This window comes from Dendronephthya gigantea, unplaced genomic scaffold, assembly GCF_004324835.1.
Source record: "Dendronephthya gigantea isolate DGI-Jeju-01 unplaced genomic scaffold, DenGig_1.0 000020F, whole genome shotgun sequence".
NCBI classification, from domain to species: domain Eukaryota; kingdom Metazoa; phylum Cnidaria; class Anthozoa; order Malacalcyonacea; family Nephtheidae; genus Dendronephthya; species Dendronephthya gigantea.
In genome coordinates, this window is record NW_021163030.1 from 1,797,248 (window position 1) to 1,820,999 (window position 23,752).

At 36.6% G+C, this 23,752-nt stretch overlaps 1 protein-coding gene across 1 annotated transcript; it reads left to right on the forward strand.

The window, feature by feature from the left end:
* Positions 1-47: 47 nt before the first annotated feature.
* On the forward strand, positions 48-22,273 carry LOC114521633 (calponin homology domain-containing protein DDB_G0272472-like). The gene is made up of 16 exons (XM_028542131.1): positions 48-167; positions 16,128-16,180; positions 16,818-16,849; positions 17,045-17,384; positions 17,530-17,612; positions 17,876-18,016; positions 18,164-18,236; positions 18,334-18,407; positions 18,513-18,613; positions 19,071-19,164; positions 19,716-19,877; positions 19,949-20,017; positions 20,147-20,195; positions 20,415-21,175; positions 21,336-21,407; positions 21,640-22,273. Coding segments are annotated over exons 1-16 (2,175 nt in total). The 5' UTR covers positions 48-165; the 3' UTR covers positions 21,709-22,273.
* The last annotated feature ends 1,479 nt before the right edge of the window (positions 22,274-23,752 follow it).

Sequence of the window (23,752 nt, forward strand, 5' to 3'; positions counted from 1 at the left end):
CAATTTTAGAACCTCACACTACATGAAGTACCATCTATTATAATACGATGTTTATTTTCACTTGGAGACACGCTTGGTAACGCCTCGACATCCGAGAAATTTGTCTATTTTTTGTGTTTTAAAGTCGAAGCTTTAATTTCACTACTCATGAATACACATTAAAACATGTGAGTTGCTTTCCGTTTTATAAAAGTAGAAGAGATATAAGAAATTTTCAGCTGACGCAAATCTTTTTCCCTGGTCCTAGATTGACTCATTGACAGACACTTTTTGCGTCCGCTGTCCATAAGGACTGCGGAACGCTTAGTCATCACGCAGAGGCTAGACGGGGTTTATGGCAAATTATAAATGCAAAATATCTGAGCATGCGCGAAACGGATGGGGGAACCGCAGGCGCCCTAAAAACGTCATATGCTCACGTGATGACCGCAATTTCCGGTACGATCTGATCTGCTAATTTTGTCGACAAGTTCTGAGCAAACTGCCAAAGACAAGTTCGCAAAATTCGATTTGATTTGGCCGTTTTTTGCTGGTAAACGTCGCCCTACTTCATCTCATTCAAGGTACGCTAACCAGTTTCACCTTAGGCTTAGCTGTATTTATCTATAAATGTGTTGACCTTGAGGGCCGAGGCTTGTCTCAAAGTCGACGAGGTGACATGCAGTTTGTTAAGCACGCTTTTTGTTTTGTCTTTTAGTGCGATTCTCGTCGAGTCATCGCAGCAACAAACTCACTGGGGCCTTGTGTCTGCACTGACTCGTTTGTCAGGCAATTGCGTGTTGTATCGCAATCGAAAAATCTATAAACTAAACGGGGCCTTGTGTCTGCACTGACTCGTTTGTCAGGCAATTGCGTGTTGTATCGCAATCGAAAAAGCCATAAACTGGGACCTTGTGTCCGCAAAAAAATTGCTAAAAACTTGCTAAAAACTTGCTAAAAACTTGCTAAAAACTTGCTACAAAATTGCCAAAAAGTATACAAAAATATTCATCTGAAACTGGATAACAAATCAAACAAAAGACAGTCTGCACAAAACTACTGACAGTCACGTGACATCATACTAGACATGGGAGTGTCAATTGAACAATATCGAGCAAGAGTTGGTTCTCATGCAAACTTTGTGAGACAAAGAGAAGTGTCCAGACGTCTGACAGGTACTTTCTGGAACACAATGTTGATGATGTTTTATTTAAATGTATTTTACTTCCCAACATTAAAGCAAATAAATGAACAATACAGTAGATCAAATGAACCAGTAATTTGGTTTATCAAAATGGTCTGTTATCACCAAGTGTATGTGCCTGGTTTACTAAGATTGTCAAATGATGTGGAAACAAACCCAGGACCTACAGTATATGACATTGTTGATGCAACAAAAACTGTGTGTGCTGATTTTAGCCAAGGTTGTGAAGTCAGATTTGGACAAAATGCAGGAAAGCAATGTGTTGCTATGTCCTTGACTGCAATAATCTTCAGCCAAATACAAGATGTTACAACCTGGGATACAGAATTATTAAACACAATTTTAATTAATGGCAATGACCTTTATACATGTATATCCAATTCAGTGAATAAAGACTTGTTGCTATTGACTGATGTGCCTGAAATGGTTTCTGTTAATGACATAATCTATAATTTACAATACAGTGAGTCATATGCTGGTGATGTATTCATGGCATGCAATAGTCGACCATATTTCACACTTCTAAGTGCATTAAATAACATATTCCTATTTTCTGAGCTAACATACAGTTTTGCCCTGCTTACTATTGGTTGCAATACTGTGGCAATATTGAAAGTTGCAGATGGGTCTTTTAGAATCTTTGATTCTCATGCTAGAAATTTGTTTGGTGTTCCTAATGAATTTGGAAAATGTATTTTAATCACAATTAACAATATTCAAGATCTAGTTGTATATTTTCAGACTCTTTCACCTGGAGGTGTTACACCATTTGAGGTCAAAGGTGTTCAGTTTACTTCAATGTGCTCACTTCATAGTGAACATGTAAGAAGGGGAAACCCCGGGTTAAACAACCCTGCAACAAATGATGAAATGTCAAAAAAACAAAAGTATGCTAAACATAAACAAGTAGGTGAAAGTAGTGAGGCAAGAGAAAAAAGGTTATCAAGCCAAAGGGCATATAATAAACGTAAAAGAGAAAATGAAACAAATGAACAGAGAGAGAAAAGATTAGCGGCAAAAAAAATGTACAGGGAATATAAACAGAAGAATGAAACTGTAGAAGAAAGAGAGAACAGGCTTGGAGCAAGAAGACAGTATCAAAAATGTAAAAAGAACAATGAAACTGTTGAACAAAGAGAGACTAGGCTTGCAGCACAGAGAGAACAACGAAGGAAACAGAAGCAGAAAAATAGGCGAAATAATAAAAAATGTCATCATGTTGACATTAGTGATTTGATAACACAATTCCACAAAACTGTGTCAGAAGGGCCATTATATATTTGTACATGTTGTGATCAATCATGGTACAAGCACAGTGTTCAACGTGCAAATAACCTGCGACTGAACAATATCAACATGTCTAATCATTTACAAGGAAAGTTAAGTGTTAATGGTGAAGAATGGATTTGTAGATCATGTAATGACTATCTACGTAGAAATAAAGTACCTCCATGCGCAGTGTCAAATGGGATGAAATTTCCTGCCATACCTGAGTTTTTTGATCTAAATGAATTAGAATGTAGACTTGTGGCTCCAAGGTTGGCATTTCAAAAAATTATGCAAGCACCAAGAGGTAAACAATTCAAGATTAATGGTAATGTGGTGAATGTGCCAGCTGATGTGACAAATACTGTCAATATGTTGCCTAGGTTACCTCATGACACAGGTACAATTAAAATTAATTTGAAAAGGCGTTTACAATACAAAAGTTCAGCATTATCTTTAAATGTGAGACCGCAAAAAGTTTTACAGGCAGCTGCGTGGCTTGCAAACAACAGCACCCTGTATAAGGAACAAGGCATAACTTTAGATTCTAATTGGGCAAAGCACTATGCAGATAGTCTACAAAATACTTGTCCAAGTGATGGCAGCCACAATACACAAGATAGTGACACTAATAAAACAAACAATGATAATTGGACTGAGGGAGAAGCAGAAATACCTGCTGGAGTAACTGATAGTATGCTTACTGCCACAGATTTTCTTAGTGACCATGAAAGGGAAGGTATTTATAGTATTGCACCTGGGGAAGGCAACAGACCAATGAGCATATTTAGAGACCAATATTGTGAAGAACTGGCATATCCTGGTATTTTCCTAGGCCAAAAACGACCAAGCGATAAAGACAGATTAGTCAGTGCATATTACAGTGAAATATGTAAATCTGAATTAAGACGGTCAGACCGCAGGGCTGCTATGTGTGTAGAAAATATATTCTTTAAAACCAAAAAGCTCCAAATGAAAATTCTGTTAGGAAAATCCCAAATTGCATTGAGAAAATGTAAATCTGGCAATCAAGCCATAACAGCAGGTCAATTGAAGCAAAGAGGAAGCCTAGAGAACCTTATCCACCATGATGAAGGTTACAAATTTTTGAGAGGATTACGAGGTTCACCACCCTATTTTGAAAAAGCAAAAAAAGATTTATTTGCAATGATTCGCCAACTGGGTCCCGCAACATTGTTTTGTAGCTTCTCGTCTGCTGAAACTAAGTGGAACCATTTATTAAGAATACTTGGCAAACTGGTTGACCACAAAAACTACAGTGATGATGAACTTGACAATTTAGAGTGGAATGATAAATGCAGGTTAATTCAAAGTGACCCTGTAACATGTGCTAGACACTTTGACTTCCAATTTAATACATTCTTAAGACAATTTCTGATTAGCAGCACTGCACCTTTAGGAAAAATCAAAGATTGGTTTTATAGAGTTGAATATCAACAACGGGGGTCACCTCATATACATATGTTGATATGGCTTGAAAATGCACCAGTGTTTGGAGTCAGTGAGGATAAGGATGTAGCTGCATTTATCGACCAAATTATCACATGCCGGAAACCTGATTATGACCCAGGACTGCTTGATTTAGTTAATCGACAGATGCATAGACACTCCCATACATGTAAGAAGAATAACAAAAATGTTTGTAGATTTAATTATCCTCAGCCACCTATGAGGTCAACTTCAATATTACACCCACTTGAAGACACATTTTCTGAAAATCACAAAAAATCTCTTAAGCAACAATGGAAGGATATTACGACAAAACTCAATGATTTGAAAGATGGACAAGATGTGACATTTGAGGAGTTTCTCCAAGAATTGAGTATCACAGAAGAAAATTACCTTTTGGCTTTACGTTCATCGCTGAATTGTCCCACAATATTTTTAAAAAGAGAACCAAATGAACTAAGGGTTAATAATTACAACCCAGCATGCCTTAAAGCATGGAGAGCCAATATGGACATCCAGTTTGTCCTTGATGTATATGCTTGTGCCATGTATATTGTGTCCTACATTTCTAAAGCACAGAAAGGTATGAGTGAGTTATTGCGCAAAGCATGTGAAGAAGCAAGAGAAGGCAATGCTAGTATAAAGCAACAAGTACGAGACATTGGTAACAAATTCCTTAACAGTGTTGAGATCAGTGCTCAAGAAGCAGTTTATGTCACCTTACAATTACCAATGAGAAAAGCTTCTCGTAGTGTGATATTTATTCCCACTTCACCTCCAGAAGAAAGAGTTCACCTGTTGAAACCATTGAGTGAAATTGAGCATATGGAGGATGACTCAGAAGAAATTCATGCAGGGGGTCTTTTAAAACGATATGTTGAACGACCACACTCAGTTGAAAATGTTACTCTAGCTGACTGGGCAGCTTGGTATGATTCTTGTGGCTCAAAACCATATAAACCAAAAAAATCATCTAAACTTGATATTGATTGTCTACCAGAAGAAACATTAGATGATGAGAATAATGATGATGAGTTATGTGATGATATTAACATAGAAGTATTGAAAGGCAGCAATAAACCTAAGAAAAGACAAACAGCTCGAATCATCAGAAGTGCATGGTTTAACAAAGAAGCTCACCCAGAGAAACATTATCGTGAATTAATTATGCTTTTCACCCACTGGCGAAATGAAGATACAGATTTAATGAGAAACTACTCTTCCTATGAAGATCATTATTTAGCCAGAGTTGATGAAATAGCTGAACAAATGAGTCAATATGCGGTCTGCGGGGATGATTTAAATGACATTCAAAGCAGGTTAAATGAAAATGATGATGATGATGAGTTTTGTAACATTGCACCAGTTACGCAGCATAATGAACTGCAAGATCAAAATGAAGGTGATGTTGATTTACACCCTGATCTAAATGAACAATATGATTTATCAGGTGATCTTGGTATTCCATCAACCTCAGTAACTAGTGAGCCACTTGTGTTGAATGAAATGCAGGATGATGAATACAGAACAATGGTACAATCATTGAATAAAGAGCAAAAAGAATTCTTTTATCATGCTTTAAATCTCATTAAAACATCAGATAAGCCATTTTATTGTTTCTTAAGTGGTGGAGGAGGAGTTGGAAAATCTCATCTAACAAGATCAGTTTATCAAGCTGCTCTCAAATTCTATAACACACGTGCTGGGCAAGATTTCCATCAAGTTAAAATACTTTTATTAGCTCCAACTGGTAAAGCTGCATACCTTATTAATGGCAACACAATACATAGCACCCTGGCAATACCAGCTAGCCAATCACTTAAACATTATAAACCATTGGATTCAAGCCGATTGAATACATTACGGACTCAATTAGGTGGAGTCAAACTAATATTACTTGATGAAATTTCAATGGTTGGAAATAACATGTTTACAGTGCAGATAAACAATCGCTTAAAAGACATCAAAGGTAGCAAGGAAGATTTCGGAGGCGTTTCCATAATTGCAATTGGCGACTTGTTTCAATTACCACCTGTATTTGACGGTTACATTTTTAATGATATCCAAAATTCAGAATATAGCATACTGTCACCTAATCTGTGGAATAAACACTTTAAAATGTTTGAATTAACTGAGATTATGAGACAAAGAGAAAGCAAAGCATTTGCAGAAATTTTAAACCGATTAAGGGAAGGGAATCATACAGAAGATGATATTGCAAAGATAAAAGAAAGATGTGTAACTGAGGCTGACTGTCCACCAGATGCTCCTCGACTGTATATCAGAAATGACAATGTTGATGAGTACAACCAAGAAGTTTATGACAGAGCTACTGGCAACAAATATAGCATAAAGGCACAAGATAGTGTTATTGGAGCAAACACTGCGGAATTAAGAGACAAAATTTTGAATCAAGTAATGAAAATGACTTTGCGAAACACTAAACAGCTTGCCAGAAACTTACAACTCGCTGAAGGTTTAAGAACAGAGATGGTCTTGAATGTAAGAACTGATGATGGTCTCACAAATGGAGCTGGTAATATTATTAAATTAATACAGTTGCATCAAGCTAACAGACCATCTGGTATAGTATGGGCTGAGTTTGATCATGAAGATGTTGGCAAAAAAACCAGACAGGAAAACAGACACCTTTATGTGCAAGGTATTGAACGTTCATGGACACCAATCAAACCTGTTACAGCTCAATTTGCTGTTGGTAGAAATAAGGCTGCTCAAGTTGTGAGGAAACAGTTTCCATTAAGATTAGCTGCTGCAAAAACTATACATAAAAGCCAAGGAAGTACTATGTCTGAAATTGTTGTTAATCTCGACACAAAGAGAGCATTCTCGCATATCCATTATGTTGCACTGAGTAGAGTAACCTCATTAGATGGTTTATATGTCACTGACCTGTGTGAGAATAAAATAGCAGTCGATGCCAAAGTTGTTGCTGAGATGACAAAATTACGAACAGATAAATCTTTGAAACTCTGTTACACCCCATTTTATAACCTTGACCAATCTGCCTTGAAGATCTGTCATTTAAACGCGCGTTCTCTGCATAAACACATTAATGATGTCCGTAAAGACTTTAATTACTGTAATGTTGATATAGCAGTATTTACAGAAACGCGATTTAGTCCATTTGATGAGGATGAAATGTACACAATAGATGGCTTCGAACTATTCCGAAATGACGCCATGTTTAATCAACGCACAAACACAAGAGGCTATGGAGCAGGGCTTCCACAATTGATTTGCCAAATTTCCTGTTCAGACTCCAAAAAATCCTTTTTTATGAAAAAATTTCCTTGCCAAAATTGCCTAATTTCCTTGCAAATTCCTTGCAAATTACCCTGATAAAAAAAACAATTTTTTCCCATGGTGACAAATTTACAACCTCAAACATCAATTTTATATTCTATATACAAAACAACTCCTTAAAAACATCCGGAAGTATTTTAATAGTCAAGAATAGACAGTTTGCTGGTGACTCGCTCGAATCTTAGTCAATTTAATTTCAAGCGTTCTCTTCAAATAATTCGTCAAGAAATTTCTTTCTAAGCTCTTTGGCTTGTTCATCAGTTGCATTAGCTTTCATTTTATCTGCAAGACCCAAAGCTCTTTGGCTTGGTTTCAAATTCGTAGATGTTAACTTGTCATTCTTCATTGCCATTCTACATTGAAGTAACGCCACTAACGATGAGGACTTGAGAGATGTGCGGTGCTCGCTCTTGACTCGCTTCAATATGCTAAAAACTCTCTCAACTGGTGCATTGGAGAATGGGAAAGAGGCGAGAATCTCAACAAATTTGGTGAGATTGGGTACTTGGACTCTCTTGTAGGGGTTTTAGCATCTTTAACAATCTTCCAATATTCATCCCAGTGAAGATCAGGTTTGAGGCCATCTTCGAAAACATGTTCTCTCCATTCCAGATCAAGTTTCGCAGTATCCAAGAATTCGTTTAAATAAGGTAACTTCTGAATAATGTGAATCAAAGACGGTGGGACACGAGCGGCAGCGTTCTCTGGTGCAATACAAGAAACAATGTCGTGTATTTCGGCTTCTAAATCAAATCTTTTCTTGATTTGCAAGATGCTCTCGATAAGAAAATTCTTGCAGTCGCTCAGAAATTTTTGTACATCCTCCTGTTTTGCACCTGCCTTGATCTCATGCATGGTAGTAGTTGCTGCAACACCGATATAGACTTGATGCAGTGGTAGATGATGTCCGACTCTGGTTGGATCAATATCTTTTGTCTTAGTTTGCTTGACATATGCAATGGACATAAAATCGCTTGCTATTGATTTTATCATCCTTCGACTTCTTTTCTGAGGTTTTGTAGAAGGGGCCTTTCACTTTGAAAGAGATTGAATGAATTAAAACGTTCAAGCTGGTGGCTAAGGAATTCGAGGTACGCGAGGGTGAACTTATTGTGAAGCGCCTTGAGAATGTGATCATTTGAATGAGTCGGGTCTTCGTTTGCAACAAGGACAAAGTAATGTTGTAAGGCAAGGTACTGTTCTAAAATGCGGTCCACGCACAATTGTAAAGAAAGCCAGCGAGTTTGCCCGGGCGAGAGCAGTTTGCGGGGTTCAGCATCATAGAATTTTTGGAACTGCTGGTAGACTTCTTGTCGCTTGGATGAGCGATGAAAGTGGTTATATACATCGCGAACCAAATCTTCTAATCCTTTTGGCAGTTTCAGTGCAGCATAAGATGAAACTAAATGGATTAGATGGCATGAACATTTAACTGAAAAGACGTTTGGGAACTCCGACATTAAAAGCTGAGAGACGGAGTTAAATTCGCCAAACATAACATTGGTCGTGTCGGACGAGTAGCCAATCATTCTTTCCATCGGAATGTGCAGTTCGGCAAACACGTGCTTCACAGTCGAATAAATCCCTTCTGCTGTTCCTTGTACAATTTCTGCCATGTCAAGCAAGAATGACTTGTACTCAAAACTTTCCATGTCAAAGAAAGTGGTTAATACAGCAAGTTGTTTAGCGGTGCTCATGTCCGTTGTCTCGTCAATGATCAAACTGTAACTATGGGATTGCAATGCTGAAATTGCTTCATGTAAGTAGTCGAAACCGATAACTTGCCGCACAATGTTAGTCGCTTTTTGTTTACCAAGCATTACGTTTCTTAAAGTCTGGTTGAGCGGGAAAAGCGATCGAAGCAGTTTCACTAAGTCTTCAGCAAGTGAAAGTGGCAGGTTGTGCTCTGCAATGAATGCACACAGTTTAATTTCAATTGAACTCGTTTCATGTCGGTTGGTGGCCTTATTGAACAGATTGGTAATAGTACTACAGCTAGCGGTACTCGTTGCATGTCTATTCTGGTGGGACTTGCTGATTAAGTGACGTTTCAAACCTGTTTTCGAGCAAGTTACGAATTTATTGCATGATTTGCAAAATGGTTGTGGCTTTGATCAGTTCCAAGTCGCTTTGTTAGCCAGCCGCTAAATTGTTGTTCTGTCAACCATCTGTCTACAAAAGATTGCGTTTGTTTCGGTCGCTTTCGTTTTTTAGGATTTGGACAAGACGTTGACGGTGAAGTTTCTTGATATTCACTGGTTTCACATTCAGACTCACTTTCTGAGGAAGAATAATCATCCGTGTTCATGCCAACAAGTTTAGTATTTGCATATACATTAGTGTATTTGCATTACAAGTAATAATTTTTGCAAATATATTACATATTTCAATTTTCGATTCAACTTTCTTTCTAATATACAAAAATTTTTAAATTTCCTTGCAAATTCCATGTTTAGACTAAAATTTCCTGGCCATTTCCTCGTAAGTATAATTTCCTTGTCTTTTTCCTTGAAAAAGCTCAAATTTCCTTTTGCAGGGAAATTTCCTTGCAAGTGGAAGCCCTGCTATGGAGGTACAGCAGTGTACAGCAAAGTACCATATGTTCCAGGATATCCCTATTGTCACAACATGAATGGTATCGAGTTCACAGTGATCAAGGTTGCCAGCAGAGCTGATACTACCATCATTGCAGTTTATCGTTCACCAAAAGTTCCTATCAGAGACTTATGCTTAGCTTTGACAACCATTTTGAATGAGCATGCATCACTACAGAATATTGTGATCGGAGATTTCAATGTCAACTGGTTAGTGGACACAGAACGACAACCGCTCTACAACGTCATGGTAAGAGACAATGCTCATAGACAGTTGATATGTGATGTTACAACAGACAATCAAACGCTAATTGATCAAATATTTACAAATATTTCCGAGTCTGAAACAGAATCAGGTATTCTTGAAACATATTTTAGTGACCATAAGGCAATCTGGGTTTCCCACAAACCAAGGTATTAGACTTTAGACAATTATAATTACTGTTATGTAATACGTCTAATATATTCAAGACATATTACTTTTGCAAAAAAAAATGCAAACAACTTAAAAGTGAACTTAGTTATGAAATCATACAAACTATGCTATGCTATGAGAATATACAGTATAATATGTTAATTGTTATTTGGAATAGAGATTTTGGATCATTTTGATCATTGCAGTTCATATAAACAAACATAACAGAAATAATATACACAGCTCTTACTAAATTTATTGTAGTTTCATGAGTTACTTGTATGTATGCGATAATTAATGCAAAACTGTGATAAGTGCAGCCATACAGCCATATACTACACCTTATATTACATGGTGGTGGTTAATGGAGGGGGGTTAGTTTTCAAAAAAGCCAATAACTTTCTATGTTGTTGGTTTCATTTGTAAAACAAACATGCTCTCCCCTTCCATTAGCCACCAAAACCTTGCATGCATGACTACAATAGGACTAGGCCCAATTCTTGAAAATGATGTAAAATATTGTACACTCTGATATGCCCCGTCATTTTCAAGAGTTAACAGTAACAATGATTTTAGTAATATAATTCTATCCCAATTCTGTTATATGATCATATCAATAGTAACAAAATAATAACTGAAAAGCTCCTGCCATGTCTGGTTGTTGCATGTATTCCAAGAAATAATTAAGGTTTGTATACTGTCCTATGGTATTACTTGCATTAATTTACCAAGTACATCATTATTCATTGTTACTATGTTGTAGTTCTTCCATCTAGCATGCCTATTATTAACAATAATCTGTAATTCTGTTGTTTTTTCAGGATTAAAATCATTGGCCATTGAAATCTTGCCTGAGAGTCGAATGAAAATATGTACAACCCATGTACTGCACATCCAAAATTGACCATACTGGTATAACTAGCTTCTGTACTGGAGAGTCAACATCAATTATTATACTGACATACAATTCAATAATGGGTCCCATGGAGAGAAGTTTGTTAAAGACATGCTACAGGGATTATTCTATCCATTGGTGAGACTAAAGTACATTATATGCTTGACAATATCATTATACTGTACTTATACTGGATTAGTCATCAACTGCTATGCACTATGGGTGTGGTGGACCAATACACAAAATCATTACAACTGGTACCTACTGTAGTCTGCAGTATATTGCTGGTTCATGCACCCTGGCCCAACTCCTTCACGCTAGGAACTCATGGTATGTGGGCACTGGTGTGCATGCAACTGAACCTCCAACAACAATGATTGTACCAGCTTTAGCAATCAGCACAGGAAAAGCCTGGATTGTCACACAACAATGACATTGGACATTTTATTGAATATATATAAGCACTTGGAAGCTTGACTTGGAATATGGGATTTTATTTCTGAATGGATTTCAAAATAATGAAGATAACCATGCCATTGGCTTATTCTACTTGATTATTTTCATTTATCTGATGATGGTCTTCTACTGGAAACATCACCTGTTTATAACATCACTCCTCTTTCACCTTTGGTTGGAACACTCTCCATGCACCACGATGTTTTGGACAAGTCAATGAAGTCATGTTCAAGCAACAGTGTGGAAGCTATAGTACTTTGAAATGTGTAATCCATCTTCGATCGATATCTTCAAATGGAAAACATTGACTCTCAAAGCAGATGGACGAAGAGTATAAATTCAAGACATATTACCACACACCAGACTGACACTCATGAGACTAATTATTTATTACCTCTAATATAGTACTCATGTAATATTTTAGCTTAAGTAATTCACAATGCATAGATCCCATAGCATTCATTTTCTTAAACAATGCATTCATTGCATCATTATGTGCATCCATAGATCATAAAACATTTTGCTACTGTCAAACAGAAACACATCAACAAAAAATATTATTTTCATCTTTATTTAATGTTTAATATCAACCATTCATTACCTTTATGTAACAATAACTATTAACAAATTGCAAAGTATAAGTTATTAGCTAACTAAAACTTATTGAATAACTAGTAATTTTAATATTTGTGACTACAAATTCCATGTGATGAATCAAGTTGTGCCTATACTGTATACAGTAATATTGTCATACCAAGTCAATATAGAAACGAAAACACAACTTACAGTACCTATTATTACTTTCCATGGTGCAACTCTTTTTCATGAACAAAAAACGTGTTTACATAATATTAACAAAACCGTCCCTACGCCAGGCAAATCTAAGACCCTAGGCTACCCTCATTGACAATACCACCTTTTCTTCTACAGAAACAGTGAATTTCACTCTATCAATTAACAACAGGGTTTCGGTTATCATATCTTCAGACAACTTTTTAACACTTTCTTTTACGTTGTAATCATCTTTCTCAGAGACTGACTTAAACATCTCATCTATGACTGCTTCAGAACAGAAAAATCTACCCTTGATTTCTCCTTCCTCTGCTATAATAACATTTGCTGTAACAACTGACACCAAACTTCCGCTAAGCATACTTAATTTACAACATTTACACTTTATGAACTTATCACTGCAATGAACCAACTTACTTTTACAATTTACGCATAAAAACGCTTTATTAACTTCTACGCCCACAATGTTGCCAACAAATAAACTGGTTTCTTTCTCATTCGGCACAAGCTCCATTGCTGCCTTCACGATCTCCTCCTCTATACTCATCTTTTCATCGGGCAATTCTACTATGGTAGAACCAGTGTTAGTATTCAGACATTTGCTTCTATACAAGGCAACTTTGACATCTTTGAACTTGTGCACTTTTTCCACGATAACATGGGCAATAAGATCTTCCCACACCGTCAATTCAATTGACCCAGACGCATCTGCCACTACCAGATCGCATTTTCTTAGCTTCTTTCCATACGCATTCGAGAAAATAGTTGTCACTTCTGACTTGTGCAGAACAACAGCTTTCAGTGAAACCACTTCTCCTTCTTTTCCTTCCTCCAAAATACTCGCAACGTCAAGAAACTTCGAATTATGGTCCTTCCACGGGAAGGAAACATTCTTGGCATCTTCGACTTTCGAATACTTTTCCAACTTGTACTCCGTTCCCTCTGCAAACTTTCGTTTTTGTGGACTGACTTGTACTAACCGCACTGGCGACTTGTCATCTTCCTTGCGTTTGAGGTTGTTTCTTTTTCGGGAGAAAAGCACACCACGCGTCGGCTTTCGTCCCTCTTGCACGACAAAATGGAAGTACCTTCCAGCAGTTTTAGCTGGCATTGCCAGATCGGAAACCCGATGGACGAAGCCTTCTACATCCACTTTTTTAGCTGCCATGTGATAAAGCACGTGCAATTTGCAAAAAAAACAGCCGAAGGCCGAATCGCGAAAAAATCGTCCCAGTGTCCTAACACGGCGCGCGGCCGGAAATAGGTCATGTTTCAGGGCCATAATATATCATCGCGCATGTGACGAAAACGTCTCATGTGGAACCAAATATTTCCACTAGGATTTCCACTAGGCGAAAATTTTCGACCGAAGTTGGTTTCTATTGTCAAAATTCAATAGATCATAAATTAGTTCCACTTGAATGCTTCTGAGACAAAGGAAATTTTCGTTTCGATCGAAAAATTTCGCCTAGTGGAAATCTGCCTTTATATAGGTCTCTCCGTTGTGCGCCCAACGTCTGAAATTGTATCCCTTTGATATTAACTCTACTTCTGCTCCTTATCCATTAGGCCGGCCTTACACGGTCCCACTTTTCGCTCAATATACAATTATAATAGAATATCCGAAAAAAAATTATAATCTATAGACACTCAACGGACTCAGCACCAGAAGGCCAAGAACCTTTAGCTCGACAAGCCTAACATTGCACGCCTCATCAAATATTGTAAACTAGAGGAACTTTCTCATTAAATATTCGATCTAGTTACGCAGGGACGTATCCAGCCCGAAATGAGTAGGGTACAACTGACTTTTAACAATAAACCAGACAAAGTAGTACAATGCGGTGCCCCTTGCTGAGGCCTGTTGCCTGATGGCTTCACTACAGTTTTAATATGCAGCTATGTTGCCCACAATGTGGTTGTGAACGTTCATATACCATGGGCTCACCATGAAAATCAAATTTTCCTATTAATTTGTCAGTTTTTCCTGTATCGCCAATAGACGGTTCATACATACTCTACTTGTGAAAAAGAAATGAAAAAGATGGCGATATTTATGGCACAGAAATAGCGACATTTAACCAGAATGCATTGCGAGCATCTGCCTGTATGCCTGTTGCTGTAGTTTAATAATCATTTATATTTAATAAAGGGAAAGGTCACTTTTTCTATTGGGAATTTAATAATTAAATATTACTGCATATAAAATTTGGTGTATTGATGACATGATCAGTACAAGAGTATGAGAAGCAAAAATTTTAATTTCATACAGTAAAACACATTTCAACTTTACTATAAGCCACGTCCTTAATTAGTGCGAATGCAGTAATTATTTACAATGAAAAAAATAGTTGATAAAAAATAATACCTGTAATATGAACTGCTGAAAATAACGGGCAGAATCAACCTATTATTAAATATTACCCTCATCAGATGATTTTACTCACTGCCAGGAAAACTGTCAGTGAAATGTGAACTATGTACAAACAATAGTAGACTATTAGTAACAGCATACATGATATGCATCACAGGTGGTTAATACATGTAGGAATTGATGATATGATTCCCCAAATTAAAGTCTACTATATGAGAAAACAATGATTATAGTGACTATTGTGGCTATACTAGGAGGTTTAAGTGCAGGGGTTTGTGCTTTGCCTCATAACTCCTACAATAAGGACCTGTGTACTGTATTTAAATCAGGATTTATACTTCTTGGGAATGTATAGTGTCACCATAATGATAATACAGTAGTATATAATAATTCATTTTAAATTAGAATCAGTATGATATGTATTCCTATTTCTAACAAAAAATTATTACAGTTTAACAGAAAACATTACCAGAATATTGGATGAAATTGTTAAAATGACATTATAAGTCTAGTACAAACAAAAATTTGTCGCATGAAATTCTTCATTTACTTGTCTATTTGTATAATCTTCAGCAATATCACTTTCATCATCATGCTTGTCGACGTTCAATGCACGATGCCGATGGACACTTCTGCAGCCGATCGCTGTAATCTGTAGGCGTACAAAACTTGATTGCCCAAAGACAAACTAATTGCATTACACATAAGCGAAATCAGAGCTTTTTTGGCCGCAAAAATGAACTTTCCAAAATAGTGGTTTGTTTACGTGCACTGGTTCAGAAGCATGTATTTCAGCACGAAAGCAACGATTCCATATCCCCGAGTGCTTCCTCTATCTCTTATTGTACATCTACGATCCTCCAGATTCCCCCCAAAATCCGAGCCCACGGTAACTGGTCTGATCAAAATCCGAGCCCACGGTAGACGTCTGATGCGTTGTAACTTATACAATTTTGCATGTGCAAGCGGTAAATACCTATCGAAGTTGGTCGGACGGACGGACGAACGAACGAACGAACAAAAACCGAGCAATTATAATGCGGTGCTAGGGCACCGCAATTACAGAAAAATCCGTAGATAATCTTTCATTGTGAATGCCTGATTCAAAACAGACTTTGCACGCGTGATTTAATAATTAAAATATCACTATGCATTCCTATAACTTCCCACTACTGAGAAACGTTTTATTTCCTTATTAATTTCTCGCCCAATTCACAACAAAATTCAACCAAAATCTAATCAACTCTTCACACAATGTTAACCATTTACTTACGAGAAAACGAATTCCTCGCGGAACAGCGGGCGCATGTACGCATTGCGGACCTATTTTTTTAAGATTCTGTTGTCTTTTGATTTAGGTTAAACGTTACTGAAAGCGTTAATGGAAAATTCAATATCGTCCTAACCGATGGTAAGTGTTTTCCCTGTGCGTCGGTAAATAAAATACGTCCTTTCAATTAAAGTCATGGTTGAGCAGCTAGTATGTGTTATAAAAATGCCCTCCTGCTGACCTGCTGTCTGACATCTTTGCAAATATAATTATTAATACGAAACGGTATGAGTATAAAGTGTGCGAAGCCATATTGTATCATTTTATTTTGTACATTATATGTACTGTAAATTGATGATTATAGCTTTGCACCAAATAAATAAAATTGATTGATATACATATGACCATGAAATCCAGTAAAAATCAATTGACTTTACAAGTCGTTGGTAAGAGATCAATATATGTATGATATATCATATCTAACTTACATCTGACTATTTCAAGGCATTCAGTGTGTCCACCTAAAGAACCTAAACAGCTAGAATGTATTAATTATCACAGTTTCACACTTTCACTTACCCTGTTACCATATCCAACAGTTTTGCTCTGACAGGTAAAATTAATCACACTGGCTGACAGCTGGCAAAAACTGGTTTGCATTGTTGCATGGTCAGATGTCCACAAAACTTAAAACGTTTTCTATTAGTGACAGAGTAAAATGATAAAGTGAATTAGGTCAAATAATATAAGCTGATAAATGTGTTAATTTTCTTTATAGGATATAAGAGTCAGCTGCATGACAGAGGAAAGGTATTTATTTCTATTTATGATTTATAGAAGCAATAAGGAAACCTAAAGGCTTGCTAAAGGGTTTTAACTGCATTGCTTTCATCCAAATTTTTCTATTTAGTAAGCTCGAGAACCTTTTTCCAAAAAGGTGTTCACTGTTCAAGTCGCTTGTCTGTTGCTTCACAGTCTTAACTTATTTTGGTTGTTATCTTTCAGGTAAAAACTAAAAGTGGTTCAGTGAATGAAAATGCAGCTGGTAGTAAAAGTTCAAAACCAAAATTAAAACAGCAAATTACAAAAGGAAAGTCAAAGCGGAGGGAAGAACGTTCTAATGATGGTAAAGTGACTAAACCATCAAGATTGGCTGCAAAATTTAATGGAAAGACCACACAAGCGCAGGAAATTTCTGGTGATGGTTCTGAAACAGCTGATAAAACTACTGCATATGTAACAAAAGATGATTTGGCAAAATTATTGGAATCTTTGACTGGAAAGAAAATAGAGAGTGATGCATCTGTAACAAGAATGGGTGAAGTACAACAACAGTCAATGCCAGGTAACTTATAGTAATTGTAATATATATTGCATGCTAGGCTTAAAATAATTGCTTATGAATTCTTACTTGAGGACTTAAAATGATGATGTATGAAATTATGAATCATTATGATCAACTGATCATTACATTACGTTTTACTGCTTAGATGAAAAGAAGATACCTCAATCGAGAAACACAAATGATGATCATATTAAAAGTGAGGAAGCTCTTACCAATGAAAATATCCAGGTATTTAAGTGTTTTCAGTCTATCACAATGAATCGAATCAAATTTGGGCATTTAATCATAAAGTTTGCACAATACATGCAATGCATAACTGAACCCTGTTTTTTTACTGTTCATTTATTCCTGTTTTTGCGTGCACCTAAGTAAACTGTATAGTATGTATACTCTGTGTACCGTATTCTTCCCTTGATGTATATAAATATATTGCACTGTGCTACCATGTTGGGTCATATTTATATTCACAGCAGCCATTTTTTATTGTACAGGCATCTGGAAAGCCTTTCAATGAACAGGAGAATATTGAAGCGGTTGCATTAAGCCAAAGTGATCCTGAACAAAATGTCGCATCTACTGTTGTGACAGAAACTTTAAAACCTACTGCAATGAGAAGTTCCTTTGCTATCGGGGTGCGCCTTTTTTAAATGTACCAGACATACAACAAGATATGGCTTTTTAAAACCAGTGATGAAGCAATCGAATTGCAAAAAGGATGATGATGGTGATGAAGCAATGAAATCGCAAAAATGAATTTTTATGTTTTCCTTGTTTTGTAGGCACCCGGATTAGTAACCAACAATCCGCACGATGATAAAGCTGACAAGCACAGGCAATGGGTTAGGGGACTGGGTAGGTGAAAAATACTGGGATTAATCGTTTGTCGGCATTCTACAATTCATATTCTGAAACATAACTATGTAAATTCTTATGTACTGCTAAATTACAGAGCAACAAATTCAAGAAAAGAAAGAAAGAGAAATGCAGTTTAAAAGAAATCAATCTGTTGGTGTTTCACTTCAGGTTAATTTTTCAAGAGCATTTATAGGTGGCATTAAAGTTAAAGTATATCCATTTTTACATGCATACTTTTACATACTCATGCATGCAAACACTGTTGTTTTTTAGATGGAAAGGAAAAGTGAAGGGGTTTCCCTAAATAAACCGACTAACCAGAATAATCCAGTGGGAAGTGCAATTAGCACGATCTCGCAACAAGAAACTGACAGGTATTATTGTGTAAATATTTGGCCGTTCAAGGTTATTTATAATTCTAATGCATCATGAGACTCATCATCATGATATTTTAATAAAACGTCTCGTAATTAACCTGGTGTAATAGGGTTACATTCCATTGTAATTGACAATAAGGATATAAGGTAGCAGCATGTTCATTTTACCAGGATGCTTTGTGAGTATTGTACAGAAGTCAGTGCATGAAAACAAATGAGAACAGGCCTCAAAGGCCGTCAATACATGAGATTTTAATGGTACAGCGAAGCCAATAATAACCTCAATTTTTCAAAAAAACCTTAGTTTGCTATTTTTGACGATCGCTGAAGAATCAGCTTGCTATATACAGTATAGTATTCCCACTGAATGAATGACACTGATAGAATGCTTTATCTGCTTTTTGAATTTTTTTATTCGATCGCGTCATTAATATATAGTCTTATTCTTCTATAGGTCCAGTACTGGGCATGCCCGAGGCCGTGCATTGATGAATATGCTTTCAGACAATGAGACTGATAAACAAAGGAAGAAAATATTTGAACATCAGGTGAGATTATCGTGTTGTTTACTTTTGTTCTCTGCATTATTACTTGGAGTACGTATAATGCAGCAATTACTGCATTATTACTCGAATAACCAGACAAATTGCGCATTATATAGTCTTTTTTTATGTGAAATTTAATTTATGCTTTTAGCACAACTTTATGCATGTTTACCATTAAATTCGTTTAGACAGGAAACCGTTTTTTTACCGGGTAATATACTGACATTTCCCCTTCGGGCTACACGTTTTTGTTATGTCCTCGTCCAAGGTTACGTGCGCTTGTTCAAGTCCAATTAGTGATAATGAAAGCCGGATAACGCTATCCACCGGATAGTGGGTTTTTCAATCGCTTTAAAATCGGTGTTGGTTATAACTTTGATTAAACCTTAGTTTTCCTAAATTGAGGATCCTCTTCAACAATTGATTCTAAAGCTGAAATTTTATTGCTTTTCAAGCATTTTTACAACGGTTGAAATAATCACTATCCGGTGGATGGCGCTATCCAGCCTTCGTATACAACCGGCTAAAATATCGCTTTCTGTTCTGAATTTTAGAAAGCGATTGAACTGCAGGTAGAAGACCGTAGGAGACAAAAAATGGAGGAACGAGAACGGCGTCTGAGAGAAGAAGCAATAGAGGATGAACGAGTTGCAAAGGAAAGAGAAAAATTGCAAAAACAATTTGAAGAAGAGATGATTAAAATGAAGGAAAAAGAGGTTTGAGTGAATCACTTGATTGTTGTAAAATTAATTTTATACCGCAATCTAAAATCTTGATATTCTTATAGGAGCAAGCGAAACGAAGAGCTCATGTTTTACAAGAAGGAATTTCCAAAGCTTTCGAGTCAGCTCAGCAGGTTGACCGTAATAAAAACATATGAATGATAATATTAGCAGCCAATTCTTTCAAGAATGACATTTAGTCCACGATTCGTTTTCAGTAATTGTTTGACAATGTTGCGTAACCTGGATTTTATTTTATTTAGTTAAAACGTGATAAAAGAAAGAATCGCATGCTGGAATCTACCACAAAAGGTACTTGAATTTGTCATTCTCTCATTCTCTGAATTTTTACCAATCAACGAAAGCCTCATATATTTACCTGGTTTACTGACACGAAGAAATTGCCGCATCATTACTCGATCTATCTTGTCTTATCATAGTCATGTCATCAATCTGCATGGTTCGTGATAGTATACACCTCAAATTTTGTGAAACTTTGGGTACGAGAATAATGACTTGCAGTTTTTATAGGCGCAGGGAATGTACAAGAAAGTCACGAGGATGACCGCATAAATGGAACAACAATTCGAGAACAAGTCATATTGCCTGACAATGCTCTTAGACGTCACCCTGTGGTTCCTCCTCTGAACTTGAGAACCTCAATCTCTCCAGTTGACAAACCTGATAAGTCAAATGAAAGAAGTCTTTCTGATTTTACAATGAATGTGAAGCGGCATTCCTTGTGTTTACCAGATACACATGAAAAAACATCATATGCAGAAGAAGAAACAGACAAAGACAAGTCTGGGACATTGATGAATAAATGGGTTGATGAAGATTTTGGCAGTTGTACAACAAACAGAGAGATGAATTATGATGGAGATTTTAGAGCACGTTCTTCTAGCGAATTTATAGTGCCATTTCATAGAACTGCGAGTGCTACATTGTTTAGGGAAAGTTTAATCTTGCGGGAAGCTCCTGAAAGAGGAAGTATTAATAAAATAGCAGAGACTAATAGTAATTTAACAGACCGTAAGATTGTTAAAAAAGGTCGTTCAGTTCCTGAAGTACATCCGACAAGAACTTCACGATTACGAGAAAAAAGGACAGATAACAAAAACGCTTCGCTCACAAGTCGGCGAAAAAAACGTGAAGCAGAAAGACCTCAACAAATTATTCAAAAGCCTAAGTCACAGATAAAATCACAAAACACGTCTGATGATTTAGTTACGAACAAATATAAAAATGCTGCATCAATTAGTGAAGACGATCAAATGACAAATATTCCTAGCGTAAGTACCAAATATAGTGTTGTTGAACTATATTGTTGTTGCATGCAAACTAATGAATCATGTATAAACTTTATAACATGTCACTGAATAGCAGCACTTATCATGTGAAATGCTGCGCGTGCTATATTTAAATGCAACATAATCATCTCTTTCCTTTCAGCATCTTTTAGCGACTTTCACTCCCACTGCTCACCAAGAAAAGATATTGGAGCAGCTTGCAGCCCTACGAAAGGTACATGCACGTTTCTAATAATCAACAGCTATGGACGCATTTTATTATACCCGGGCGGAACAGGCAGTTTTGAAACATACATGTTTAGCTTGCCTGCATGGGTGTTGCTTGAGAACGCATCGCTTTCGGACCCATGCATGCATGATTTTGAAAACTGAATTAAAAAGGGGAAACTGACGGTTCTCTGCGGGCAATTTCTTGCGTGACTTATCGTGCCCACTTTTTCTTTTAGGGACTTCTCATGAAAGATCAAGAAATAAAAACTAAAGTATTTCAAATTGAATATGAAATCCAAGCATAGAAGTAGCCTGACAGTTGTATGAGCCTGGATTTCCACTTGCAGAAAAATGGTTCGCTATAGCGAAATATTTGCACTGCCACATTTGCTTTTAAGTTGAACTATTTATTTATGCAATTACAAGTAAAATGCAAAGGAAAATTTGCAAATATTTCGTTACATATAAACGAACCATTCTTCTGCAAGTGGAAGTCCAGCCTAATATTTACTGCAGGAATGTACAGGGTGTATCAAGAAAATGGTAGCCTAATTTCAGCATGCTGTTGTGTGTAAATTACTTTATAAACAAGTGTAAGTTTTAGATATTATGCCAGATCAGGCTTTTCCGTTCGACTAATCAAGTAATTTTCTGCACACGCGCGCTTAAATTAGGTTACCATTTTTTCACACACCCTGCATGTATTAGTTTTGTACATATCTATGTATCGAATATATACTCGCCGATAAATTGATAATCTGTTATAGAGCAGTAGGTTTCTGAAGAGCTAGCTGTCATAGTATACCTGACGATTTTCTATTCAAGATGTTTTTAATATTTTCCTGAATAATAAAATCGTGTATATAATGTTTCATGTATGTTGTTATAATAACGTAATTTTACGTTATTTGAATAGTTTGAGGGCTATCATCCCCGAAAAATACAATTCTTATACGGAGGTACAGATTTATGATAAAGTTCATGGGCGTTTGGGTCGAAATGTTTTAAAAGGGGGACGGACGAATGTCTTGACCGACGAGTGCGAATCAGGCATTTATGCTTTCGAGGCCAGCGATTTTCCATTTTTGGGCCGATTTTTCTTTGTATTTTCTGATATTTTAGAAACTCTCGACTGAGTAAAACTTAAACCAATTGTGCTCAATCTTTAAAGAATTAGACACGTTAGATCAACATTGCAAGTTGCAACAGGTACAATTTGTAGCTGTTTCCGGTTTAACATCGTTTAACATAACTTCCTTCTAGATCTGTAATTGCGAATTTCGTTTATTTGTTAGTATTGTTTGATTAGTATACAATACTATACATGTTATAAATGGTTTTTTGGCCACATTTTGTCGCATTTATGCACAATTCAACTTCTATCAACACACGAAAAGCGCATCCAAGGGAATGTTTGGGATTACGTACACACCAGGGGTGCGCAATTCGGCAGCGTGTTGCATTACATGTCAAACAGTACCACGCCCAAATTCTGTGACAATTCAAATATTCAAACGTTTTCAGTGAAATAAATCAGTAAATCCCAATTTCTTAAAATGAAAATATAAATTAAATACGCATTTTTAAATTTTACTTTTCCGGCCGTTCGACGTGACATTTCTCATATTTCAACATAAAATGCGTACGCGCATGTATCTAAATAAGCATTGCAAAACAAACCGTCGAAAAACTGTGCCCAAATGCGTTAATCTCGCACAAGAGTTCACCCGGAGAAGGGGCATTCACCCCCCTTTGCCCCTTGATTTCCACTTGTTGTTATTAATTTTCACCCTAAAGTGCCCCTCAAGTCTCTTTTTCGACCTCCTAAAAAGTAAAAACGTGATCCTTCCGGCGTTCCTGCCTTGTCATAGTCGTTGTTCGAAGCAAAATCTATGAATGACTGGTTTTGCGTTGAAAATAGACTTTACGAAGTAGGGCAGCACCTACCCTGGCTACAGGTAACTTCTACCACGAAAACTATGTTGCGCGGTGAGGTGTATTTGCAAAATCTTCAATATAAACTCAAAACAAAGTTCAAGGGATTTGCGACACTACTTCCCTGTCGTGTCTTTCACTCAGCGTCATTCCGGAAGTTTACTCTGTTGCTGTTTTATACTTGAAGGCTTTTAGTTTCTTTATGTTCAATAAACACAAAATATTACCCAATATTTTCGTGTAGTACTATAATTTGTATTTGGCAGATATTTCTAACTCAGACTTCTTTGTCACAAGATTCCGCTGATTTCTTCACCAGGCAAGTTTCCAGTGGGCTGAATTTGTTATCGCGCGTTCTTTGAGATCACGGCCGCCGCTTAAATTAAAACTTCCGCACATTTCCAACTTAAACAT

Bases quoted from the DNA above. Each gene is read 5' to 3' on its own strand.
- LOC114521633 (XM_028542131.1), top strand. The intron at 18,614-19,070 runs GTATTATTGTGT...ATTCTTCTATAG, and splicing joins TCGCAACAAGAAACTGACAG to GTCCAGTACTGGGCATGCCC. The intron at 21,176-21,335 runs GTAAGTACCAAA...CTTTCCTTTCAG, and splicing joins AAATGACAAATATTCCTAGC to CATCTTTTAGCGACTTTCAC.